Source organism: Saccopteryx leptura, chromosome 4, assembly GCF_036850995.1.
Source record: "Saccopteryx leptura isolate mSacLep1 chromosome 4, mSacLep1_pri_phased_curated, whole genome shotgun sequence".
Taxonomy (NCBI): Eukaryota; Metazoa; Chordata; class Mammalia; order Chiroptera; family Emballonuridae; genus Saccopteryx; species Saccopteryx leptura.
The window spans coordinates 23,358,276-23,383,586 of record NC_089506.1 but is presented as its reverse complement, the minus strand read 5'-3'; the positions used below and the strand labels follow the sequence as shown (position 1 = coordinate 23,383,586).

The following is a 25,311-nucleotide window of genomic DNA, read 5'->3' as shown; positions in this document are numbered from 1 at the left end:
CCATCCAAGGGAGGCTGCTTTGACCTCTTCTCACACGCTGGGGTCAGCGACCCAGGACTGGGCCATAGCACCAGGGGACCGACTCTGGTTTCGCACCCGGTACTGCCAAAAAGCTGCCCAGCGTGGGCACGCATGGCCTCAGTAGCAGCAGCTCTGACCAAAGGCCCCCTATCCCAACAACACTGGACAAATGGCTCTGAACTGCTTCGGAGAGGCCAGGGCAAGTGTCCGTCTGCCACTTCCCTTAGTAAGGGGCTCCTTAGTCTCCAAGTACCGGAAAGCAGAGGGAAACGGACAAACAGGCCAGACAAGATGGAGAGGTTATGTGTTCGGCTGGGGTTCAGCCACAGGGCTGTGAAGGGAATTATCTCCTCCCAGGACACAAGCTGTAACTGGCTCCCCACTGGAAAGGAGGCCCTGGGGGAAGAACAGCCCCAAGGCCCAGGGAGGGACGGCCGACAGGGGGCTCTCTAAACAAGAAATCAGATAACACAGCAGCTGGGGGGTTCAGGGACAGCGGGTCTGAGGAGAGCAAATGACATGAACCATCTGGTCCCTCTGGGAGTTCAGCTGTTTCCCACTCTTGATCTACTTCCTGTCAGGAGTTTTCTTCCGGCCGACGTGTCCTGGCCTGGCGTGGGGAGACCGCGTGGAGGCCGAGTTCCCCCATGCTGCCACAAGCTTCAGGGGCCACGCTGCAGGACGCAGGACAGCGCCGTCACTCGGTGATGGCGGCTGCGGCCACTGCCGCTCCCTTGTCTTCTCCCCTGCCCTCTCTGGTTCCTTCCGGCCTCCGGTCTTCCACGAGGACCCCAGGGGGACGCTGCAGCCCTGCCGGGGTTGCTGAGACACGCAGAACGTCCTCAGTGTTTACACGGCTGCAGCCTTGTGGGTGGCCAGTCCGCGCTCCTTCTCTGCCCTGAGAATGCAAATGCCCCTTGCCAGGCTCGTAGCGATAGGCCTTGCTGTGTGTCGGCACCCCTGTGAGTTTTATACGAGGGGTTATTAGTCCCACTTCGTGAAGCTCAGAGACGTTCCGTTGTTCAGTCACGGTCACACAGCCTGTAAGTGGCAGAGCCTGTGTCTGAGCAGGCAGCTCCACGGCCTGCCCTGGGCACCCTCCGCCCACCACGGGCCGGGCTCTCCGGAGGGGCTCGGGCAGGCCTCGGGGAGCAGAGCGGGCATGCGGAGAGCAGAACGGGCATGCGGGGAACAAACCAGGGGAGGGACCGCGGAAGGCAGGGCTCGGGGCCCTCGCAGCAGGTGGACGCCACCCGGCTCACACTGCCCCCCACCGTCAGTCTCCTGTGGGAGTCAGATGCTCGCAGGCGACCAGAAAGCTGGACAGAACCGTAGACTAGACAGCGCTGGGCATCTAGGAGCACCCAAGAGTGGTCTCTCGGTCTGAGCTTCGGAGCCACAGGTTTGGACGCAAAGATAATGTCAGAGTAACAGTTTCCCTGATATCTGAAGACAACCGAAAGCCCGGAGTTGGACAGCCCCAAGGCACCTCTGCGGCCCCTGGGGGCGGGGGTCCCGGACAGTGGCAGCCAGGAGGGCCGGCTCCGCAGCAGGACGCAAGGTCAAGGCCTGATGCCGGCTGCGGGGCGGGGCGTAGAAGTCAGGCTGACCCCACGACCCCTCCCTCCCGGGGGCGTAGAAGTCAGGCTGAATGAAGGTGCTGGACCTGCCGGGCCCGGGGCCCGGGGCCCAGGTCCCCTGCAGGACCAACCATGACGGCGCTGGTACTGCCTTCGGAACAGGACGGGCAGCTGGGGGGGGGGGGGGGCGCGTGCTCGCCTGACCCACGCACACCTGCTCGCTCCGCCTCCGCACTTCACTTACAGCCCCGCCCAAGCCCAAGCCAGACGTCCCTGTGTGTCCTTAATGCAGTGCTCTGTGCGGGGCAGTGACAGAGGATGCTTAATAAAACTGCCTTTCAAAAACAAGTAAACTGCAGTTCTCAGAAGTCTGCACGGGGCTGCGGAGTAAACGCCCGGCCCGGCAGTGGGGCGGCCGTGCAGCGGGGCCACCGCGACCCTGCCTAGTCCCGCCCCCCAGCCCGCGCTCACCGTCAGCTCTCTCCCGACTTGCCGTGTCTCTTTTCCCATGGTCCACTCGTGTAGTTATTTTGGATTTAACCTTTAAATTTTTCCAGTGTGTCACAGGGATCTCCCAAGGGGCCGGCGTTGCCCCTGGGAAGTCTGTGTTGGGATTTTCAAACCGTTTGTTTATGTGCAGGTGATGCCGCCAAGTCCAGAGCCCGTGGCGCAGCCCTGAGACCTGCCCAGGCCGCTGAGCAACGAACAGGGAGCCAGGCCTTGCGCTCTCGGGCCTACTTACCTGAGAAAGTTCTGGCCTAAGAATATGACCCTGGTCAGGGACACAGGGTACTGATTCTAGAATGTAGTGAGGACGGTGCATTATTGACTTTCTCGCTGCTCCATCGGCAACAAGACTAAAAGCACAAATGAACCCAGATGGAAAAAGCTGAGATGTGTGACCGCGAGGTGACAGGAACAGCTGTGTGTCCTCTTCAGAGTGTCACGTTCCTGAAAGTCATGGATGAGAAGTTCCTCTCCTGTTCACAGTGACTTACATAACACAGCTAATAAATTTTAAATACCAATGACCTTGAAAGTAAACAGGATGATCACGTCTAAAAATATTAATGATCTTCTTTAGAAGTCAGATGCTTCTTGCTTCACCAAGTAGGTTTTTCCTCTCAATAAAAATAAGGCAATACGGAGACTTACGGTCCTACTGGCATTTCCAACCCTTTAATGGGGTTGGAATGATGTCAAGTTATGTATCTTCAATTTAGAGACAGAGGCGCCGGATGGAGGTGGGGCAGCACCAGATAAGTGACGCGACCGCCTTCCAAAGACAGTTTGTCTCCTGGGTCCTCCTGCTTCTGGACCAGGGTGGGTAACTAGGAAACACAGCATTCGCTTCCAAGAGGTTTCCACTAGCTAGACACACCATCCTGCGGACGCGAGGGCTCCTGGTGGGTGCGACCGTGGCTGCTGCGGTGAGAAGCTTCCAGTGTGCAGCTCTTGACGGTCTGGGAGCCAAGGAGACAGGAGCAGCGGCAGCAAGGCTTCCGCTCCGGGCTGGGTCTCCCCAAGGGCTCCGAGTCCGCCTCCCGCAGAATGGACACTTGGGTGTCGCTGGGCCCCCTTCTCCCACCAGCTCAGCCAGAGATAACATCTTAGCTCCAAAATCGCATCATCACGAAAACAAAACGCCGAAGTCTACTTGAGATCAATTTCTCTCCGATTAAAATTTTTATTGAATTCTCTCAAATGTTACCAAGAAATAGTTTCGGCAAACGGTTGGGGTGGGGTGGGGTGGGGGGGATAGCTAACAAGCAAAGTCAGCCTGGGAGCTCCCTCTGCTGGTCTGCAGTAGGTTGGTATGTTACAAACACATTCCCAGAGACAAATCTAATTTGCTGGAGAAGTGGACAAAAGACAGGTGTGTTGGGCTTTGCCTCAGGACAGAAACACTAGAAGAAAAAAAAAATCCATGTCTCAAAACAGAGCACAACATTGCTGAGAAAAGCAAAATAACTTAAAAGCTTCTCCAAAGACACACAAGTAAGATTTCCAAAGTGAAAATGGAATTATCAATAAGGGGCGCTCCGTGTTGGTCCCCCACTGCTCTCCCTCCGGTCAGTTAGTAACAACTCTCTTAGGCCCTCTGGCGAAGCTCTGATCCCCTTGTCTTTGCCTCCAAGTCTCTTCTGACAGGCTTCTCATCTACTTAGAGCAGAAAGATCCAAGGAGTCACTGGAGGGAGGCCTTTCCAAAATTCCATCAAAGAACAAGTCTTTGGTGAGCCAGCACCGAGGCGTGGACAGAGCGAGGCCCGGAGCCAGGCCCGCTCATGTCATGGCAGAGCCACTTGCGACTCTGGGTGACTCTCTCCGTCTTCTCCGGTCTGTGTGCTCACGTGCAAAATGGGTCAGACCGGCTGCACTGTAAAGCCTCTGCCAGTTCGTCCTATGATGCTCATATTAGGCAAAGAAATTTAAATAACTGTGTTTGTTCGCAAGTCAAGCTTGCCCTGGAAATGACTGGCAACCAGAGGTGGGGTTGAGCACGAGACCTCACTGAGACCAGAGAGGAGGTCCACCAGCTCGAGGACCAACGGGGCAGAGCCCAGTGGCTTTCGGGTTGGAAAGGGCTCCAGATCAAGGAAGAACTCAAAGGGAAGGTGTCACCCTGGGCAACAGATCCCATTCAGTCAAACGGTTCAGTCCGTCTAATCTCGGCACTGCTTCTCCCCATCCTTTCTCACAACGGCCCAGGTTTACTAGTCTCTTAAGACTCTTTTCTCACTATATTCCCAGATACTGCTTTTGATTTCATCTGTTAATGAACAAAGGGCAAATGACCCAGATGTCTTGGCCAAAAGCTATTATTCCCAGTCCTTTCTGGCCATTGTCAAGTCTTGCTTTTCCAGGGCAATGGTGAGAGGCTTTGTTGATGATTAAAAAGCCATGGATATTCAGAAGACTATGAGAACCTGGCACCGTTTCATGGTATTTGCTAACACAGGCCTCAGTTGTCAACTGATCTGTCTCTAGGCCATCTAGCAAGAGGAAGAAGAGGAAGAGGAGACATCCACAGATGGCAGGGTGGGGTGGACAGGCACCAACAGAGGTGCAGTCTGAGTTGTTCCACGTCATCTACAAGGTTATCCCTGAGCCCACGCCGAGCAGGCTGGTGACTCAGCAGAAGAGGCCCACGGGCTTACGTTCTTTCTGTCCCTTCTCCCTCTGCCTGCCATTTCCAGGGTGACCGAGCCCTGACATGGACAGAGGCGGGACAAGCTGCGGGGGAAGGAGAAGCACACAGCTAATCTAGAGATGGGTCACAGGTCCCAGAATAATACTTTTACTTTATTTTCTGTACCAAGTACTATCCGCATTTTTCTTCACTACATATACCCCTTTCTGCCTCCTCCTTCCAACACAGAGGGCAACTACGTCCGGGGCCCAGGCACCAGGCTGTCTCTCTGTGCGGTGTGCCCGCATGGGGCCCGGGGAGCTGGTGCCCAGAGGCATGCAGGCAGCCCTGACAGCTCAGCTGGAAGAGAAGGGAGGGGCACTCAGCTCACAACACGGCTGGCCCCAAGGCCAGCGAGAGCCACGCTGGGGCTGCCTGTTACGTCTTATCAACACGGTGAGTTCTGCACAACGTGGAAGTTTTAAGTCAGAAAGGAGAGTATCCTGGGAAGCTGTTTATTCCATCCAGTCTGATAAACAAACACTAAGCATAACAAACAAAACTCCCACGAGCCAACAATTTTTTAAAAGCCAGGCTCTCCTGCTTTTAGAGGAGTTACACACACAGTAAGACAAATGAAATCTTCACTGTCTTACTTGCTATCGATCACTCTGAATCATAATGTTGATTACTACTACCTGCCCTAAAAGCACAGTTTTCCTCTCCAAGGGGAGAGAAGGGGTTGGTAGGTAGACAGCAATCTTTGTGAAGAAACAGGGGAGCTTATTTATAAATTCAGGCTATAAGGAAAAGAAGGAAGAGGAGGGGAAGGAAGAGGAAGGGAGGGGAAGGGAAGGGAGAGGAGGGGAGGGGAGGGGGAAGGAGAGGAGGGAAGGAGAGGAGAGGGGAGAGGAAGGGGGGAGGGGAGGGGGAAAGGAAGGAAGGAAGAAAGAGAAAGGAAGGAAGGAAGGAAGGAAGGAAGGAAGGAAGGAAGGAAGGAAAAGAAGAGGGAAGAAAGGAGGGAGGGAGGGAGGAAGAGAGAAAGAAGAGAAAGAAAGAAAGGAAGGAAAGAAAGAAAAAGCCAGTTAGAACAAAGGCCTCTACCTGGACCTGTAATTACAGTCTAGACCAGGCATCCCCAAACTACGGCCCTGCGGGCTGCATGCGGTCCCCGGAGGCCATTTATCCGGCCCCCGCCGTACTTCCAGAAAGGGCACCTCTTTCATTGGTGGTCAGTGAGAGGAGCACTGTATGTGGCGGCCCTCCAACGGTCTGAGGGACAGTGAACTGGCTCCCTGTATAAAAAGTTTGGGGACCCCTGGTCTAGACTATATTGTGCCTCCTTTTCTTCAGGGTTTCCCAAAAATGTTGTAAATGAACCCTTAACCTCTTCTGTAACATATACAAGGTAGGACTCTTCCTCCTGGAAGCCCCCAGCTTCCCCCCTGGTCACTAGATCTCAGAGAAGACGAGAGCCAATGTCTCAATGCGCAGAAACACAGACACAAAGCCCCCGCGGCCAGGGCGCACCCCCTCTGCAGCCCTTCCTTGCACACGACAAGGCACACACACATCTACGCTCTGGAGACATCCTCACTGGCTGGGCGCTGGGGAGGCCGCCTGGGCCCAGTCTCTCCTGTGTGATACGGGGGTGAGGTCATTAAGGAAGACAGAGGTGTCGTTCAGGGAAAACATCAGGCAGTGGTGACATTGCTGTCAGAGGGTCCTCGTAAGTCCCGGAGGAGTGTCAGCTGGATGTAGAGAGGATCAGGACTCTCTCGGAGGTGGCTCTGTTAGCTGGGCAGGTGTTAGTGGTACGGTGTGCTCTGGGGAACTGGGCTGGAGAGGACCGGTGGAGGGGTGAGTGGAGTCGTGGCCGAGGGGCATAAATTACCTGGGCATGCAGTGAAGCGGGATAGGTGAAAGCAGGAGGAGGTAGAGCAGGCGCTAGCTCCGCCGGGTACAGAGGGTACGGGGCCCACACTTCAGGGCTACTGGGGTAAAGTGCAGGCACTGTGAGCTCATCTGCAAGAAAAGAATAAGGGAGAGTTAGTGGTTACCAAACAGCCGGTTTCAAATCAGAACAAAACCCCCAACCGCCCCGAGCCCCCATCCATGCCAGAAGTCAAATGACTATCATTCTTTTAATAACCTGTTGGCTTTGGTCCCCAAACGCTAAGCAAGAGAACAGGAAATGCACGACGAGAGAAAGCAACAAGCGTCTGCTGCCTGCCCGGCCTGCAGGAAGCCGGCTGGCTCTGCCCGGGCCACTCTGATGTCTTTCCAACGCTGCTGCCGCAGCCCAGCCGGGGAAACCCAGGAACAGCGGGGGTTTCCTGCACAGAACCGCGAGTGCGGTCCTCCCCGGGAGAGGAAGAGGAGAACCAGGAGGAGGTCTCTCTTGAAAACCCGCTGCAGTGCCCTTGAGAGAACAACAGTTCCTGGCAGGACCCCAACAGACGGGAAGAACCGGAGGGCTTTTCTGCTTATCAGGATAATTAATAGACGAGTCAATTACGATCTGCAAGCGTTTCACACTTGGGCTCAGCGGCACAGGACCAGACGCTGTGCCTATACCACGTGTAAGCTGCCAAGAATTCAGAGAATGAAGTGAGAAAGGTGTGCGTATCCCGGTTCAAGTTATGTGCTCCACGGAGACACAAATAAGAATGTGCCCAGTTGCCGATTACACTGACCATATTTATTTTTTAGGGGGGAAAAATAAAAAAAAAAGGGAGTCAAGTCACCAGCTGGCTGGTTTAGATGTTCCCCGGGGCCGCTCTGCTTCCCCTGGGGTCCGGCCGCCCTCTGCCAGACTGAGGGCAGCTGTCCGGGCCTCAGACCGTGTCAGGAAGCAGCCCATTAGAGTCACAGCAAACACACGAGGGAGCATCCAGCAAAGGCAAAGATCGCAGCGGTCAATAGCATGAATCTGGACCTTGCGCTTTTATCACCTGTCCAAGTCTGAAATCAAGCAGGTCAAGGATGCTCCCCGCCACGGCTGGGGGAGGCAGGCAAAGGGGACGTGACAAAGCCATTAGTGACTGCCGTTCAGTGTGCTCCAAGAACAGGAGTCACTTCGCGCCTTCCCACCATCCGAGAGCCCCCCCAGGTCGCCCTTCCCCTCGCCATCCTCCCACACTCTGGCCTGGGCGCGGTGTTCAGCCTGGGAAGGGGGCACAGCGAGCGTGAGGTGGTGACCGCCTTACGGAGCACCGGGAAAGCGGCGAGCCCGTGGGGCGCATGCACCGGGTGGGCGAGCTGGCCAGCCAGCCAGCACGGCTTCTGACAGGAGGAGAGAGTCCCCAGCTGAGCTGAGGGGGTCCGTCCACTCAGAGGGCAGCTCCGGGTCCCCCCAGGGTGGGGTGACGCACTGTGGCTGGCCGGCGGCTTCCCACACCTCTCTCGACAAGGCAGTTAAAACGACCTCCTCGGGGCTTGGGGACGGAACACAGAATGCTCATGTGTCTAGGCTGTGGGGCTCGGGCCGAAAGAGGGGACTGATTGTTGTGACAGGGAGGGAAACAGTAGCATCATAAACCTATTTATTTAAAAAAAAAATTTTTTTTTTTTTAATTTCTTGATTTTAGCAAGGGTGGAAAAGAGAGAGAGAGAGAGGTAGGAACAGTAATCGTTCCTGTATGTGCCCTGGCCAGGGACTGAACCCGTAACCTCTGCACTCCAGGATGACACTCGAACCAAACTCTCCAGTCAGGGCATCATAAACCACTTTAAAGTGGTCTGGTCTACACCACCCATCCTGGGTGCAGGTGTCTGTCGTCCCTGTAAGGAGGTCCCTACAGGGGTGGACGGGACGCTTACCAGACCTGTTTCCTGTCATGACCAGATGATTCCCATCAGCACAGCTCCTGTGGGAGCAGCGCGTGGAAATGGACTCCGGCCAGGACCCGAGCCTCGGATTTTAAACAGCCATGCTCAGAAGTGACGTGCTGCTGTTGTTACTTCAGCTATCAGGCTATTTTAAGACACTTTGAGTCTTTTTAAAAAGTCAAAGAGAGTCTCAAGACCCAGCACACTCGGTCTCTTAGCCATAGTTGCCCAGCTCACTGGACAGCGGAGGGCGGAGGGCCCGGAGGAGGGGACATGCCCGGGGGGGGGCGTGCTGGCCTGTGCCCTCACCCAGCTGCCCAGCTGCCCAGCAGGAAACCACTGAGGTGCCCTCACCCAGCTGCCCAGCAGGAAACGGCTGAGTGGGGGGCTTTCACATGATCAATGGGTTCTTGCTTTAGAAAGTTTTTAATACCAAAATGTCTTTTAAGGCATCTGACCCTAAAGAGAACAATAATGGAGCTGAGGTGGAGTGTGCTTCAGTCTCAGCCTGACAGAGGTACTTTATGATTTCCAGACGTTTCCACACCTTTATCTTAAAGCATTACCTCCCAGCGGGTCTATACTGATGCTGGGAGACGGTTCACTGAGTTACATTTGCACAGAACCCAGCCCAGCAGAATGTGGGAACTGCTTCCAAATCCCCTGACCCCAGCGCTGCCGAGTCCCGGTCAAGTTAGGTAGTGAAGCAGGGCCCTAAGAGATCGGGGTGAACTTGCACTTGAGAAATCCCTTGACACATAACGTCCTATTTCCCTCCTCTTCTTGTGAAGGAGTCACAGGGAGTTCCTGTAAATGGCAGGAGACACGCAGCACGCAGGGCTTGGTCGGGAAGAGGGTGAGGTCTGGAAGAGGGTGAGCTCCCAGTGAGTCGATGGAGATATTTGTGCGGGAGATTACCGGGAGATTGCCGGGAGCGGAGCAGGTCCGGATCACTCCTAACCACTTGTCGAGGATCCGGTTCTTACTCAAGTCTGTGCTCAGGGCCGGCTCTGAGGCTGGCATGCAGTGTGCAACAATGCTTGCTGTACTGAATAGTACCCGGTAGAATATTCTAGAAAGGTGTTTACAGATACACTACTGTTTCCTTTGTTAAAACTTAGAAAACATCCATAGGATCTAGGTCTAAAATTTCTCACTTCTTGCAGTATTTGCCTCTCTCTCTCTCTCTCTGACACACACACACACACACACACACACACACACACACACACGATAACAACAACAGGAGGCTCAAACCAGAGTAAATGTTACAGAACAGTAATTTTCAAAGTTAAAAATAAAGGCAGTGGGCCATTTCTTCAAACTAATTTTCCCCAGAAACTCTTTTTAATGAAAGTATAGCTATTCTGGTTGACCTGGTGGCGGTGGCAGCCAAAGGGACCTAGGCCCCCGGCAACCGTCCCCAGGGAACACCAGGTTCCGGAGAATACATTCTGAAAACGGCTCTTCCGGCTGCTCTCCGCCAGGGACCGGTTTTTAAAGGGAGCTCCTCTCCAAAAAGCTCTGAGGCCTGAGCTCACTCCTGTAGCCCCTGGAAACCTGGGGGGGGGGGTGAGGGCGCGGCCTTGGGCCCCCGCAGCCAGAGCAGGGAAGAAACAAAGAACAACAGGACAACTGGGCTGGAACAAACGGTCCCCTGCCTGACACGGGCTTCATTGTCCAAAGCACCCTGGGGCTGATAGAGACCTTGAGTGAGCTTTTACGGCCTCACAAAGTACAGAAAAACCTGACCCAGGAAATAAGTATAATAGGTAAAATAACAGAAAAAAAGGCTCATAAACCAGGTGGAGGTGGAGCTATGTCCTTCCCCCTCCTCGCTCCGCTGGAAAACCCCATCTTCCCATCCGCACTGCAGCACGCAGGGGACAGTGGGTGACCAGCAGCTCCGGCACCGGGAGCAGGTAGAATGCACACTCCAGGATCCACCCCAGGCCTCCCGAATCAGAAATTCTGCCCTCCAAGGGATTCTGAGGCATACTTCGGTTTGAGAACCACTGCTGTGAGTTATTTATCTTCTTATTCTTTTGTTGTTATATTATTAGCTGCTTGAGCAAATCGTTATGCATTTTGCTTTCAGAGAGCTTAGTATATAGTACCTGTTACACAGTAGTTCGCTCAGTGAATGAATAAGACACTGCAGGAGAGAAAATGCAAATGAAAGCAATAATCCTGGACCTGTTCTGTGAGAGAGGCTAGCCCAGGGTTACGGGAGACCCAGCCTCACACTCCGTGCCTGGCTCGGAGCCACTGTGACAGAGCAAGCAGCACCGGACAGCGGGGCAGCCCGGCAAGGTCAGGACCACACCTCCAGGACAGCAGCCCTCACGGACACCCACACTTCAGTATGCGGCTGAGGACTCGGCAAACCCACCAGTCTCCTTTGATGGAAGGGGGCAGACAGCTGAACAAGCCTTTTGCATTTGCACATTCTTCCTGGCTGCTAATGTAGCCTTGAGGAAACTGTACAGGTGGAGACGGGTTGTCCCCAGCACGAGCCCTCCATGGGGACACCCAACTGGAGGTGCAGGCGGTGCAGGGCAGGGAGCAGGGGCTTAGGTGGGCTTCACCTTCCATCCTGTCCAGACTTAATGAAATGGGAAAGCTAAAATAAGATTAAGTTTGCTGGCCTGGGCCCACGGGGATGCAGTAGACTTCAGGGAGGGGGTAAGATCCCTCCCTCCGAGAACAAGGGGCTCTTGACCACCCCACCCAGAGTGAGCCAGTCCCCAGGGAGCCCGAATCCAGCCCTCCTGACAGGCTGGCTCGTCCCTGTCCCACTGCGCCAGATCTAGCCCCACCCTTCCCCCTTTGCACCTGCGGATAATGTTGTTGAGGGCTTACAGTATACAACGGAATAGGCCTTTTCCTTAGCATGGAAATTCACCAACCAGAGGGCCTAAGACTGGATCCTGACAAACAAGAACTACTGCTCACAAAAATGAGGGGATCAGGGATCGTGCAGATACTCCAGTACTTTCAGACTTTTCTTTTTTCTTTTTTAAATTTTTGGGTTTTTGTTATTTTATTATTATTATTATCATTATTATTTTAGAGACAGAGTCAGAGAGGGATAGACAGGGACAGACAGGAATGGAGAGCTAAGAAGCATCAATCATTAGTTTTTCGTTGCGCATTGCGACACCTTAGTTGTTCATTGATTGCTTTCTCATATGTGCCTTGACTGTGGGCCTTCAGCAGACCAAGTAACTCCTTGCTCGAGCCAGCAACCTTGGGTCCAAGCTGGTGAGCTTTGCTCAAACCAGATGAGCCCGTGCTCAAGCTGGTGACCTCAGGGTCGCAAACCTGGGTCCTCAGCATCCCAGTCCGACGCTCTATCCACTGTGCCACCTCTTGGTCACTTTCAGCCTTTTCTATAGTGCATTTCACCAATGAAATAAAAATTGGTTTTGCATCTCATTTGCATAATCAAACAACTTTCTTTGACTTGTCATTTGCTTTTCTGATGTTCTTGTTTATTAAAAAATAAGTCAAATGCTTCTTTTTTCATCGCTCCATATTAATTTTGAAATATTCCCTATTTTTTGTGAACAGTATCGAAACTGCCCCAACACCACCCCAATCCCTCTGGAAAGAAAAAAAGGCAGTCCCGTGAAGTTCGGCCTGCTGCCTTTCCACTTGTGACAAACAGAAATGCGAAGGTGAAGCTTCCCATCCGAGATCATACCGACAACAGAGATAAAGACGAATGACTCAGGAACGACCTAGAGAAATCCTGAATGGACTTCGTCTGGGTCTAGTTGAGAACACACGGTCTAAGAACTTCAAATTAGTATTTCCTGTGCCTGTTGGATACTTTCTATTTGGAAAAACTGCACAGCAATGTCATGCTCAACAGGCCTGAAGCCAAACACACTCACCCCCATGGCCTGTCCTCCTTGGCTCCAGTGTCAGTCAAGGACGCCACCCAGTTGCGTATGCCGGAGACCTGGCTGTCACCTGAGCCTCCCTCGTCCTCAGTCTTTCCCAGGGTCCTCGTTAATCTACCACATCATCCTCTTCGAGCTTCACCACTGGATTATGGAAAAGGCCTCCTAAGAGTCCTCCTGGCCGCTACCCTGCAGCCAGGACCTTTAAAATACACAATTCAGTAATGTCGCTCTCCCACTTAAAACCCTGCCATTTCTCCGCTGGCTGGACAGTGTCTAAACTCCGGGACCGTGGCCGAGAAGACCCCACAGGGTCTCACCCGATTCTCCCTCATGGCTTAGGATCGTTTTCACCGCCTGACCGCACCTCCCACCGGCAGGCCTTGTACACACACTGGTTCCCTCTGCCACGGTGGCGTTCTCCCGCCTCTCACCTGGCGTCACCCTTACTCACTCTTCAGAGAGGACGCCTGGTGGGCGGTGGCGGGAGCACCTTCTCTGCCCTGCCGCCCCCAGCGCCGCCCCATCACGCAGAGCCCTCCAGCACTGCAACCGCTTCCTCTCGGCTCGCCCCCAGCGCCGCCCCATCACGCAGAGCCCTCCAACACTGCAACCGCTTCCTCTCGGCTCGCCCCCAGCGCCGCCCCATCACGCAGAGCCCTCCAACACTGCAACCGCTTCCTCTCGGCTCGCCCCCAGCGCCGCCCAATCACGCAGAGCCCTCCAGCACTGCAACCCTGCAACCGCTTCCTCTCGGCCCGCCCCCAGCACCACCCAATCACGCAGAGCCCTCCAGCACTGCAACCGCTTCCTCTCTGCCCCGCCCCCAGCGCCACCCAATCACGCAGAGCCCTCCAACACTGCAACCGCTTCCTCTCTGCCCCGCCCCCAGCGCCGCCCAATCACGCAGAGCCCTCCAGCACTGCAACTGCTTCCTCTCTGCCCCGCCCCCAGCGCCACCCAATCACGCAGAGCCCTCCAGCACTGCAACCGCTTCCTCTCTGCCCCGCCCCCAGCGCCGCCCAATCACGCAGAGCCCTCCAGCACTGCAACCGCTTCCTCTTGGCTCGCCCCAGCGACTAGCGCAGTGTCATCCGAGTATCAAGAAGTCGCTACTTGTTCTACACTTGGTAAAATGAATGGAGGAAAAAAAAAATGTTTCCATCTTGCCCTTAAGAGGAGGAAACAATAAAACTGCAGGCTGATGCAGTTCTGTGTGGGAGAGAAAACACGCACAGAAAGAACACGCACAGAAGAGCATATACATGCGATTCTTTCCTAGGAGTACATTCCAGCCTGCTTAACACTTTGTATTTGTACACATGTTTATACACAGCCAGGAACTTGCGCATCCATTATCATTCAGGAACCTCATTAAAAGCTCTGGGGAAAGGGGCAGAAATGAGTGTCTCATGTTAACAATGAGAAAAACCTCTCCAAGTCTCATCACTACTTGTAGTGTCTAAACTGGGATCAGAACCCAGGTGTGTGTGTGTGTGTGTGTGTGTGTGTGTGTGTCACACAGACAGGGAGAGGGGGGGGGACAGGAAGGCAGAGAGATGAGAAGCATCAATTCTTCATTGTGGCTCCTTAGTTCATTTATTGCTTTCTCATATGTGCCTTAAGGGGGGGGGGGGCTGCGGCAGAGCGAGTGGTCCCTTTCTCAAGCCAGCGACCTTTGGGCTCAAGCTGGTGAGCCCACCCTCAAGCCGGATAAGCCCTCGCTCAAGCGGGCAACCTCAGGGTTCCAAACATGGGTCCTCCACATCCTAGTCCACCGCTCTACCCACTGCACCACTGCCTGGTCAGGCAGAACCCAGGTCTCCTGTCTCACGGCTCAGGTTTCCTTCCACAATCACACTGCCTCCCTCAGGCTGCAGTGCCCCCATCGCTGGAGGCTGTGGAAGGCCCCTGAGTTCAGGCGGCCTTCTCTTCCATCTCTCTCTAGCTTTTGTACAGTTTAGTAGAGTAAACCCAGGGACAGCATGCTCCAGGAGCGCCGGCCCAGCAGGTGAATAACTTAGCTAGAAAAAAACAGCAATCATGGCACACAAGGCCCATAGATGATGAAAAATTCCATTTTTTATGGGAAAAAAATAAATTTTGAAATAAAAATCAAGGATTCTGTTTAACTATGAACTCCCACATATCTGCCTCAGCAAGAAGTTTATCCGTGTCTGTTAAGTAAGCCCTTCAAAAATCAGCCATATGAGGCCTGTGTCGGGGGGCCGTTCCGAGGGGCATGCTCTTCTGGTGTTACAGCTGAGAAGGCACACAAGCCCCGCCTAGCTCCTGCGGCCACACCCAGCTTCTGAGGCCCCGCCCAGCACACATTAGCCTCTGGTGGATTGAATGGTGTCCTCCCAAAATTCACATTTACCTGGAACCTCAGAATGTAATCTTTTTTTTTGACAACAGGAATTTTGCATAAGGATCTTGAGATGAAATCATTCTGGATTTAGGGTGGGCCTTGATAGAGGCATGGGATAGCTTCTTCCTCAGAGCCTCTGGAAAAAAATACTGCGGACAGCTTGATTTCAGACATCTGTCCTCCTAAAACTGTGAATAGTTTTGTTGTTTTCAGACACTCAGTTGGTGGCAACTTGTTGGAAAACAACGGTTCCTAAAAAAGGTCACACACCCTCACTGGCTCCCCCAAAAAACAAGTCCAGGGGAAGATGCCAAAGATTGGGCAAGAAGCTCAAAGGGTGTGTTCAGCACCACCTGGCACAAATGACAGCTGTAACTGTTGTGTTCTCCACAGGAAACAGATCATCTGACGTGCTGGAGAGCCCAGGAGAAATGAAATCTGTGCTCAACCCTCCTCACTTCTACTGCTCCTTATCATGGCCCTGGGCCATACGCAGTGCTTCAATGATTAGCTCTATTTAGGATAACTCTTAACTCATAAGCTACAACTTTGATTTGTACTCCAAGGTGGACATCCTAAACTCATCCAACTCAACTCACCCAAAAGTGAACTCACTGTTACTCATAAACTAATTCCTCTTCTCACCTCCCCAAATCTCCCATGTCCAAACAACTGCTAAGACCTAGCAACATTAAAGATGGCAAAGATACTGATGATAATGATGCTCATTGTAGTAGCTAATGTTTACTGAGCGGCCTTGATGTGCCACACCATGCTGGTGCTCCTGTGGGTGGTGCTAACGTTAGCCCCTGACATCAGGAAGAGACAGGGGCACGTAGAGGTTCGGTAACTAACCCAGTGATGCGGCGCAAGTGATAGAACCAGGATGTGAATCAAAGTCACCATAGTCCAGGACCCGCATCCCTTCTGCTCTGCTTCTCTGTTTTGATTACGTCTCCCCTCTGCTTTTCTATCTCTTCCTTTCTATCCCTACTTCTACCTCCAAAATACAGGTGCTCACCTGGCCTGCTGGCTTCCTAGGAGCGTCCACTCTCTCTCTCTCGCCTCCAATTTTTCTCTCATGACACATATTTCTGGAGCAACTCCTTAAGCTTACTGCAAAAAAAGGCCAACCCAGACCCACAAAATAAGTATGCCAAGAAAATTCCAAAACCAAGCTGGTCTTGATTCGACTGGGCCCGAGTCAGCCCCCCACTCCAGTGAAAGGTTTTCTGCCATGCCGCTGAGCAGTCACGGCAGCTGTTTCCTATCAAGAAACGACCCAATACAATCGTCAGTTCTCAAAGGGCCGGATCCTTGGTCTGAGAGTTGAAGGGAACCCAGAGCATAAGCAGGAAGAAAACTGCTCCTTAAGTCACAACTGCTATCTGCTCCTGTTCGTCACCGAGGGACATTTTCAGTCCTCTCCCTTCCTGAGACCAGCCACCGCAGCGCTGAGGGTCCCCTACGGCTTCCTCAGGCATCCCCCCTCCCCAGACACGGGCAACTGAACTCCGGGGGGATTTGCCAGCCTCTCTGAGAGCTTGGATTTCTTAACGATCGCAATCAATTCTGGATGTTTAACGGGAGCTGTATTTTCAGGAAGCACTGGTTGTAGACCACACAGACAACATGAAAACATCTGTCCAGCTCCACTCTGCTAGAGTCCCGGTCAGAAAGCATCATGGGGGCAGAACACGGTTCAGCGGTATTTACTAACGTGCCCTTTCACAGGGGGTGGCACGAAGTGGGCACTCAGTAAGTATTTTCTGACTTAAAATACCCCCCTTTGCATAACACACCCTCTCCTCTTTTTCTAGTCCAGAATAGCAGTGTCCAGTAAAGTGTTTCTTCTGCCTATTTTTGGTACTAAACAGCCTTTTCCATCTAGGGTCAACTGTTCAGGTAACAAAGGGATTGGAGTGGCTGGGTGGCTTATCCATGGGACTAGTCTCATGTCAAATGGTAATAATAAGGATACTTGTACAGTGCATACTTTGTGCAAAATACTTCTCAGACTTTGACTTATTGATTCTCCAAAACATCCTTATGAGATAGGTACTGTGGTTATCCCCGCATCACAAATGGAGGGCTGAGGGCTTGGGGAGAGTAAGCGGCCGGCCCAAGGCCCTGCACTAGGTGGAGTGAAGCCACGGTCTGAGGATAAGCAGCGTGGCTCCGGAGTATGCTCAGAAAACACTGAGTTCAGATGGTGCTCTGCCTAGGAGCTGTCCACCTGCTCTCTATGTATTAGTCTATCTCTATTTTGCTGGTTCATTAGACTCAATATATGAGTGAAATTATATGGTACTTGTCTTTCTCTGACTGACTCATTTCACTTAGCGTAATGCTCTCCAGGTCTATCCATGCTGTTGCAAATGATAAATTTCCTCCTTTACATGGAAAAATAGTATTCCATTGTGTAAATGTACCACAGCTTTTTTTTTATTCATTCATCTATTGATAAAACACCTGGGCTTCTTCCAAAGCTTGGCTATAGTAAATAACACTGCAGTGAACACAGGAGTGCATATATTCTTTTAAATTGGTGTTCTGGGTTTCTTCAGATAAATTCCCAGAAGTGGAATCACTGGGTCACAAGGCAGTTCTATTTTAATTTTTTGAGGTAACTCCATATGGCTTTTCACAGTGGCTGTATCAATCTGCATTATCACCAACAGTGCGCAAGGGTTCCCTTTTCTCTACACCCTCACCAGCATTTGTTGTTTGTGGATTTATTGATGATAGCCATTCTGATGGCTGTGAGATCTCATTGTGGTTTTAATTTGCATTTCTCTGATGATTTGTGACATTGGGCATATTTTTGTATGTCTATTGGCCACTTGTATGTCTTGCTTGGAGAAGTATTTATTCAGGTACTTTGCTTTTTTGATGTTGAGTTGTATAAGTTCTTTATACATTTTGAATATTAAGCCCTTATCAGTTGAATCATGTTCTCCCATTCAGTGGGTTGTCCATTCATTTTGGTGGTTTCCTTTGCTGTGCAAAAACTTTTTAGTTTGATGTAATCCCATTTATTTTTTTTAAATTTCCCTTGCCTGAGAAGTTGTATCAGAAAAAAATATTGCTACAAGAAATATCTGAGATTTATTTTATTTTTTTTTTAATTTTTATTTTATTTATTCATTTTAGAGAGGAGAGACAGAGAGAGAGAGAGAAGAGAGAGACAGGGGGGAGGAGCTGGAAGCATCAACTCCCATATGTGCCTTGACCAGGCAAACCCACGGTTTCGAACCAGCGACCTCAGCATTTCCAGGTCGACGCTTTATCCACTGTGCCACCACAGGTCAGGCAATATCTGAGATTTAAATCCTATTTTTCCTCTAAAGTTTTCATGGTTTCAGGTCTAATATTTAAGTCTTTAATCCATTTTAAGTTTATTCTGTGTGCGGTGTAAGGGGCTTAGTTTCATTTTTTTGTACATTATCTGTCCAATTTTCCCAATACCATTTATTAATAGACTATTTTTACCCCATTGTATGTTTTTGCCTCCTTTGTCAAATATTGACTATAAAGGTGTGCATTTATTTCTGGGTTATTTTGTTCCATTAATCTATATTGTCTATTTTTATGCCAATACAATGCTGTTTTGGTAACTACGGCCTTGTATATAGTTTGATATCAGGTAGCAAAATGCTTTCAACTTAGTTCTTCTTTCTTAAGATCTGAGAAAATAGCTGTTGCTATTTGGAGGTCTTCTGTGGTTCCATATAAATTTTTGGAATATTTGTTCTAGTTCCATAAAATATTCCATTGTTATTTTGGCAGAAATTGAACTGAATGTATAGATTGCTTTGGGTAGTATTGACGTTTTAAATAATTTTAATTCTTCTTATCCATGAACGTGGTATATGCTCTCTTATTTCTATCTTCAATTTCCTTCTTCAGTGTCTTATAATTTTCCAAGTATAGGTCTTTTACATCCTTGGTTAAATTTATTTCTAGGTATTTTATTCTTTTTGAACCAACTGTAAATGGGATTATTTTCTTAGTTTCCCTTATTGCTCATTATTGGTGTATAAAAATGCAACTAATTTCTGGGTATTTATTTTGTATCCTGCTACTTTAATGAATTCATTTATCAATTGTAGTAGTGTTTTTTGTTTTTGGTGTGTGTGTGTTTTTTTCTGTAGAGTCTACAGGATTCGCTATGTACACTATCACATCATCTGTAAATAATGACAGCTTTATTTCGTCTTTTCTAATTTAGATGTCTTTTTATTTCTTTTCGTTTGACTGCTGTGGCTAGGACTTCCAGTAATATGTTGAATCAGAATGGTGAAAGCAGACATTCCTGTCTTGTTCCTGATCTTAAGATGAACACCTGCAGTTTTTGCTGAGTATGATGTTGGCTGTAGGTTTGTCATATATGTCCTTTATTACGTGGAGGTATATTCCCACTTCGCTGAAAGGTATTTTTGTTTTGACATAAATGGGTGCTGGATGTTTTTCAAGTACTTTTTCTGTATCTATTGATATGATCATGGGTTTTTAGCCTTCATTTTGTTTAAACGGTGTATCATGTTTATGATTTGTGGTTATTGTACCAACCTTGCAGCCCCAGAATAAATTCCACTTGACCATGGTGAATGACCCTTTTAATGTGTTGCTGGATATGGTTTGCTAATATTTTGTTAAGGATTTTAGTGTCTATGTTCATCAGAAATACTGCCCTATGGTTTCCTTTCTTTTTGTAGTTCTATCTGGTTTTGGAATTAGGGTAACACTAGTTTTGTAAAATGAGGTTGAGAGTCTTCCCTCTTCTTGAGTTTTTTGGAATAGTTTGAGAAGGCTAAGTGTTATTTCTTCTAATATTTGGTAAAATTCTCCTGTGAAGGCATCTGGTCCAAGACTTTTGTTTGTTGGGAGGTTTTTGATTACTGCTTCAATCTCACTGGTTGTAATCTTTCTATTCTGATTCTTCCTGATTCAGTTTTGGAAGATTGTATGTTTCTATCTATTTTGTCCAGATTGTTCAATTTGTTAGCATATAGCTGTTTATAATATTTTCTTACAATCCTTTGTATTTCTTTAGTGTCAGTTGTCACTTCTCCTGTTTTATTTCTGATTTTGAGTTGTCTTTTCTTATTTTTCTTTTTCTTTTTTTTAAGATTTTATTTATTCATTTTAGAGAGAGAGAGAGAGAGAGAGAGAGAAAGGGAAAGCGGAGCAGGAAGCATCAACTCCTATATGTGCCTTGACCAGGCAAGCCCAGGGTTTCGAACCGGCGACCTCAGCATTTCCAGGTCGTCGCTTTATCCACTGCGCCACCACAGGTCAGGCTGTCTTTTTTTCCTTGATGAGTATAGTTAAAGGTTTGTCAATCTTGTTTATCTTCTTAAAGAACCAGCCCTTGTTTCATTGATTCCTCTTCTTGGATTTCTCTTATGTCAGGTCAACCCTACTCTATAGTGCAGCGGTTCTCAACCTGTGGGTTGTGACCCCGGCGTGGGGGGGGGGGGGGCGAACGACCAAAACACAGGGGTCGCCTAAAGCCATCGGAAAATACATATTTAAATTTCTTTTTTTAGTGTTTGAATCTAAATGACTAATGCCAATTCACAGAACAGAGAGAGAGAGAACACATACATATTTGTATTTTCCGATGGCTTTAGGCGACCCCTGTGTTTTGGTCGTTCGAACCGCGCCGGGGTCACGACCCACAGGTTGAGAACCGCTGCTATAGTGTGTTGTTCTGACAATATTCTGAGTCAAATATGAGTGGCTATATCAAAACGTTCCAAGCATACATTCTAGAACTCAAGAAAATGTATCCATCTTTGTGGAAATAACAAAAAATAGGCATTAGCTTATCTAACATTCCAAGGGGGCTTTCTAATCACTGAAAAGGAGAACCCCAAACACTCAAAAGCTGTTAGCTCTACACAGGTGATGAAGACCCACTAAAGGGAAATGCCATCATCTCTACAGATGAATAGCTGGAAAGTTTACCAGTATCTCCCCAAGCTTCTCAGGTGATACTATCATTTAGATCGGTGATTTTGAGCTTTTTTTTTTCAGTCTCATGGCACACATAAAATAGTTACCAAATTCTGGAGCACACCAAAAAGTTTATTTTTTGCCGATCTGACAAAAAAAATGGTATAATTTTGATTCATTCACACTGGGTGGCTATTGTTATGTTGGCTATTTTTTTATTTGACTATCTAAAGGAAAAGGGGTCAGTGTCTCTGACTTAAATAGTCAGGTTGGCATGTTTTCACAATTCTTACAGCATTCCGGTTAAATATCACTGATTTAGATTTTTAAAAGTTTAAGCCTGATCAGGCGGTGGCGCAGTGGATGGAGTGTTGGAGTGGGATGCAGAGGACCCAGGTTCGAGACCCTGAAGTCGCCAGCTTGAGTGTAGGCTCATCTGGTTTGAGCAAGGCTCACCAGCTTGGACCCACGGTCGCTGGCACAAGCAAGGGGTTACTCGGTCTGCTGAAGTCCCCCCGGTCAAGGCACATAGGAGAAAGCAATCAATGAATAACTAAGGTGTCGCAACGAAAAACTGATGACTGATGCTTCTCATCTCTCTCCGTTCCTGTCTGTCTGTCCCTATCTATCCCTCTCTCTGACTCTCTGTCTCTGTAAAAAAAAGTTTAAATTAAAATTGTAATTCTAAAGTTGAACAAGTTAATCAGCTGACAGAGAGGGAGCTGTGCATATCATTTATCGCCGTCCTGACTGAGGCAGCTTGGGTACTTCACAACCACCCCCCCTACACCATTCACGCCCCCCTCCCCACCACCACCTCACCCCTCCCCTCCTGCCTGTCCAATGCACGGAGACTGATGCAGCCCCAGAATGCACTACGGCCAGCCTACGGTCCATCAGAGCAGTAATATGGTAGCCAAATTACACATGAGAAATGTCAGAAAAGTCCCATGCATAATAAACATACTTTCCCAAACTATTTCTGTCCCAGCCTCTGAATGGTACTTGGGGAATAGGAGAAAGACACAAAATAGCAAAGACATCTATCCCTCATGGCATTGTGGTGGTCATCACTTGAAATCATATTTAAAAAGTGATCTGAGTGTCTGCTGACGATGGTCACCATCACCATCCTAAAAACAAGTCTTCTTTACTCCGTGTCAGATGTTTCAGTACCACCATGCTGATGGATATGGCGAAGGCTGCTCAACATCTCTCTCTGCTAGGGTGATTTAACATCTCTCTCAGGGAGGCTAGAAATCAATCACTTAAACAGGAAAAGTCTCATCCTGCCAATTACTGTGAACGATGAAAAACCTACAGGAACAAAGCCCAGAACTTTTGGTCCACAGGCAATCAAGCTGCTAACGCAGAGGAAACTCAGACACTGGTCCTCCTTTCCCTCCAAACTCTTTCTTGATTCAATAAGTTTTAAAATTTGATGGCTTTAGATGAAATCTTGAGTACAAAGCAAACGCCCCTTCCAGAAACATTTCTTGCTGTCTAAGACTGCTTTCCGTCACCCCCACATTCCCACTGAAGAACAATGCACACCCTATGGTGGAATCGAAAAAAAACACACGTTTTCTGAGAGTGTTGAACCTCAAGGCCACAAGATGGATGACGTAACTGGGCAGTCTCCTGTTTAGAACAACAAGGAAAGACTAAGCTATTCCTTAGTTAAAGGCCAGCTCAGGGCCAGCATGAACAAATAAATCCCATCTTTATGGGATACCTCATCTTTTATGTCTCCAGCCCAACTCTGGAGCAGTGGTGCTGAGCCACAGAAGGCCCTCCGTATCCACGCACATGAAAGGCAAATCCTATGTAGTTCAATGCATTTTGGTGATCCAGCATAGGGTGGGGAGAAAAATATAGTTGAAAAAAACTATTTGAAAATGAAACTCTTTAATTGCATAAGGGTGGGCTGTTAGGAAGATGCGATTTGTCATATGGAAAGTGCTGAAGAGCTGAAATCGCTAGGGAGTCAGCAAATGGTCACTGAAAGGAAATGGACAAATGACCTTCTTGTACCAGCATTCCACAGGAAGTAATCCCAGAAATGTGGTGAAAAGTGACTCAGTAAGTTTCATCTCAAAGTCAAGCCAGTGGTGCTCTGTCTTTTAATTGTAAATATTGCCAGCTGTGAGAACTTGGACAATTGACTTACTTTCTCTGAGCCTCAGATACAAATATAGGCTATCACATAGGTTAATTATTAAAAGTAAACGAGAATTTGAGAACACAGTACGTCTATGTTAGCGAACATCAGTTAACCCTAACGTAAGAAAGACAGTGCGGGCCCTGGCCGGTTGGCTCAGCGGTAGAGCGTCGGCCTGGTGTGCAGGGAACCCGGGTTCGATTCCCGGCCAGGGCACATAGGAGAAGCGCCCATTTGCTTCTCCACCCCCTCCCCCCCAGGGCACATAGGAGAAGCGCCCATTTGCTTCTCCACCCCCTCCCCCTCCTTCCTCTCTGTCTCTCTCTTCCCCTTCTGCAGCCAAGGCTCCATTGGAGCAAAAATGGCCCGGGCGCTGGGGATGGCTCCTTGGCCTCTGCCCCAGGCGCTAGAGTGGCTCTGGTCGCGACAAAGCGACGCCCCAGAGGGGCAGAGCATCGCCCCCTGGTGGGCAGAGCGTTGCCCCTGGTGGCGTGCCGGGTGGATCCCGGTCGGGCGCATGCAAGGAGTCTGTCTGACTGTCTCTCCCCGTTTCCAGCTTCAGAAAAATACAAAAAAAAAAAAAAAAAAAAATACAAAAAAAAAAGACAGTGCGGACACCATCTGGGGGTGTAAATGATGTTGTCCATTTTATAGAAAATCTCTCCTGTTACAAGAAAATGCCTTCGTTCATTAAACTGCGGCTGTACCTGCTTGGAGGCGGCGGCAGGGAGGGGTACTTTGGAATGTGTGCCACTTCTCATGTTTAATTGTTTCTTCCTCATTCTTCTGTGCCTCATAGTGTTAAGCTCTTTTTACTAGGAGCAAATTGATGACCGCGCTAAGATAAAGCTTTGCTAACTACATGGTGGGTACTTCTTTTATTTTTAAAACAACAGTGCTCTTTTTTGAACGCTTCCTTTAAAAGACGTCTCATTGCCCTTCAGCTCCTCAAAGGGAATCTGATCTGCTCAAAAGGCCTGTTTAACCTCATAAATACAACCGGCCAAGGACCTCTGGAGACTCTGAGCTGCCCTTCCCTGGCCACCCACTCCGCTGGCTACCAGATCCCAAGTCAGGACAGCGGCTCTGGGTGTTGCTGCGCCTCGGCCTACCCACTGGCCACATGTGCTTCCCTTTTATTCTTTCTCTGTGCCTCATAAAAACGAGGAGGATTTAACCACATAATTTAATATGAACCATAACAAAAAGGCTAGATCTTAACTGTGCAGGAGGTTAACAATCATATTGCTGACTTTCTAGTGAGATAAACAAGTGACAACTTGGCAAGTACTAATGTATAATACACCAGCCCTCGTTCCTGAAGATTTTACTGTCGTGGGATGTGAATGACAGGAAGAGTTCATTTGAGAGAACAGGGCATCCTAACCTGGTCTGAAGCACGGAAACTCCAAAGGAAAACTGGGCGGATGTAGGCTGAGCGTCTTCATTTTGGGTAATGAAGCTGTTTGTCTCATGAGGCTCTCAGGTCTGTGATGTAAAGATCACCTTCAATGCCTAAAATGTTGCCTGCTGGAATGCCTTTTTCCGGTTCCAGTCTGACACGCGACATGACAGGAATGCGGGTGAGAGGGACGGTGGCCGGCTCTGGCATGACTCCTGAGCCTTGCTGGGAGATCCGCACAGGAGCCCAGGAGTTCTTGGGGTAGCTTCACATCCCCAGAGCCAGCGACCAAAATGTTTTAGAGTAGAAAGGCAGCCCTGGCCGGGCAGCTCAGCTGGTTAGAGCACCGTCCTGATACACCAAGGTTGCAGGTTTGATTCTGGTCAGGGTACACGAAAGAGTTAACCAAGGAGTGCATAAATAAGCGGAACAACAAAGAGATGGGTTTTTTTTTCTTTCTCTCTCTCCTTCCCTCTTTTTCTCTCTCTCTGTAAAATCAATACATGAGAAAAAAACACAGTAGAAAGAGCATGCCCAAGCCATCCCGATGCCAGCAAGACCCCCCCTCCCCCAAATCTAGACCAGGCATTACATGAGGTTTTAAAAAATAATATGGAAAGATGTTAACACCCTCAGTGCAAGAGAAAAGGCTCTAGAACAACATGTACAGTAGAATCCCACAAATACACGCACACACATGCGCGTGCTTTGAATAAGGCATTGGCATGATGCTTCAGCAGGGAGCCACAGGCTCGAGCCGTTCATCAGCTACATGGCCAGGGAGAAGGCCAGATTTCCTCATCTGATAAGTAAGAGGAAGAAGGAGAAGAAGAGGAGTATCTGTTCTTATAGGTCATCATGAGATCTTTTTTTTTTTTTTAATAAATCTAGCATCCAGGTTTTTTTTTTTGTTGTTGTTGTTTTGTATTTTTCTGAAGCTAGAA

At 49.5% G+C, this 25,311-nt stretch overlaps 1 protein-coding gene across 7 annotated transcripts in view; it reads right to left on the bottom strand.

Annotated features, from left to right (window-relative positions):
- The window catches only part of RBPMS (RNA binding protein, mRNA processing factor), a 195,827-nt gene that overhangs the window by 24,027 nt on the left and 146,489 nt on the right, over positions 1-25,311 (bottom strand). For 3 of the 7 annotated variants that reach the window (XM_066380276.1, XM_066380278.1, XM_066380279.1), the window contains 2 exons: positions 6,628-6,758; positions 3,269-3,508 (listed from right to left, as the gene is read on the bottom strand). The exons of 2 other annotated variants lie outside the window; for them this stretch is intronic. In XM_066380276.1, coding sequence (XP_066236373.1) covers positions 3,377-3,508; positions 6,628-6,758 — 263 coding nt within the window. In that variant the 3' untranslated portion in view covers positions 3,269-3,376. Of the gene's footprint in view, positions 1-3,268; positions 3,509-6,627; positions 6,759-25,311 lie in introns of those variants that run through there. 2 more of the 7 variants (XR_010751022.1, XM_066380280.1) reach the window with 1 other exon arrangement.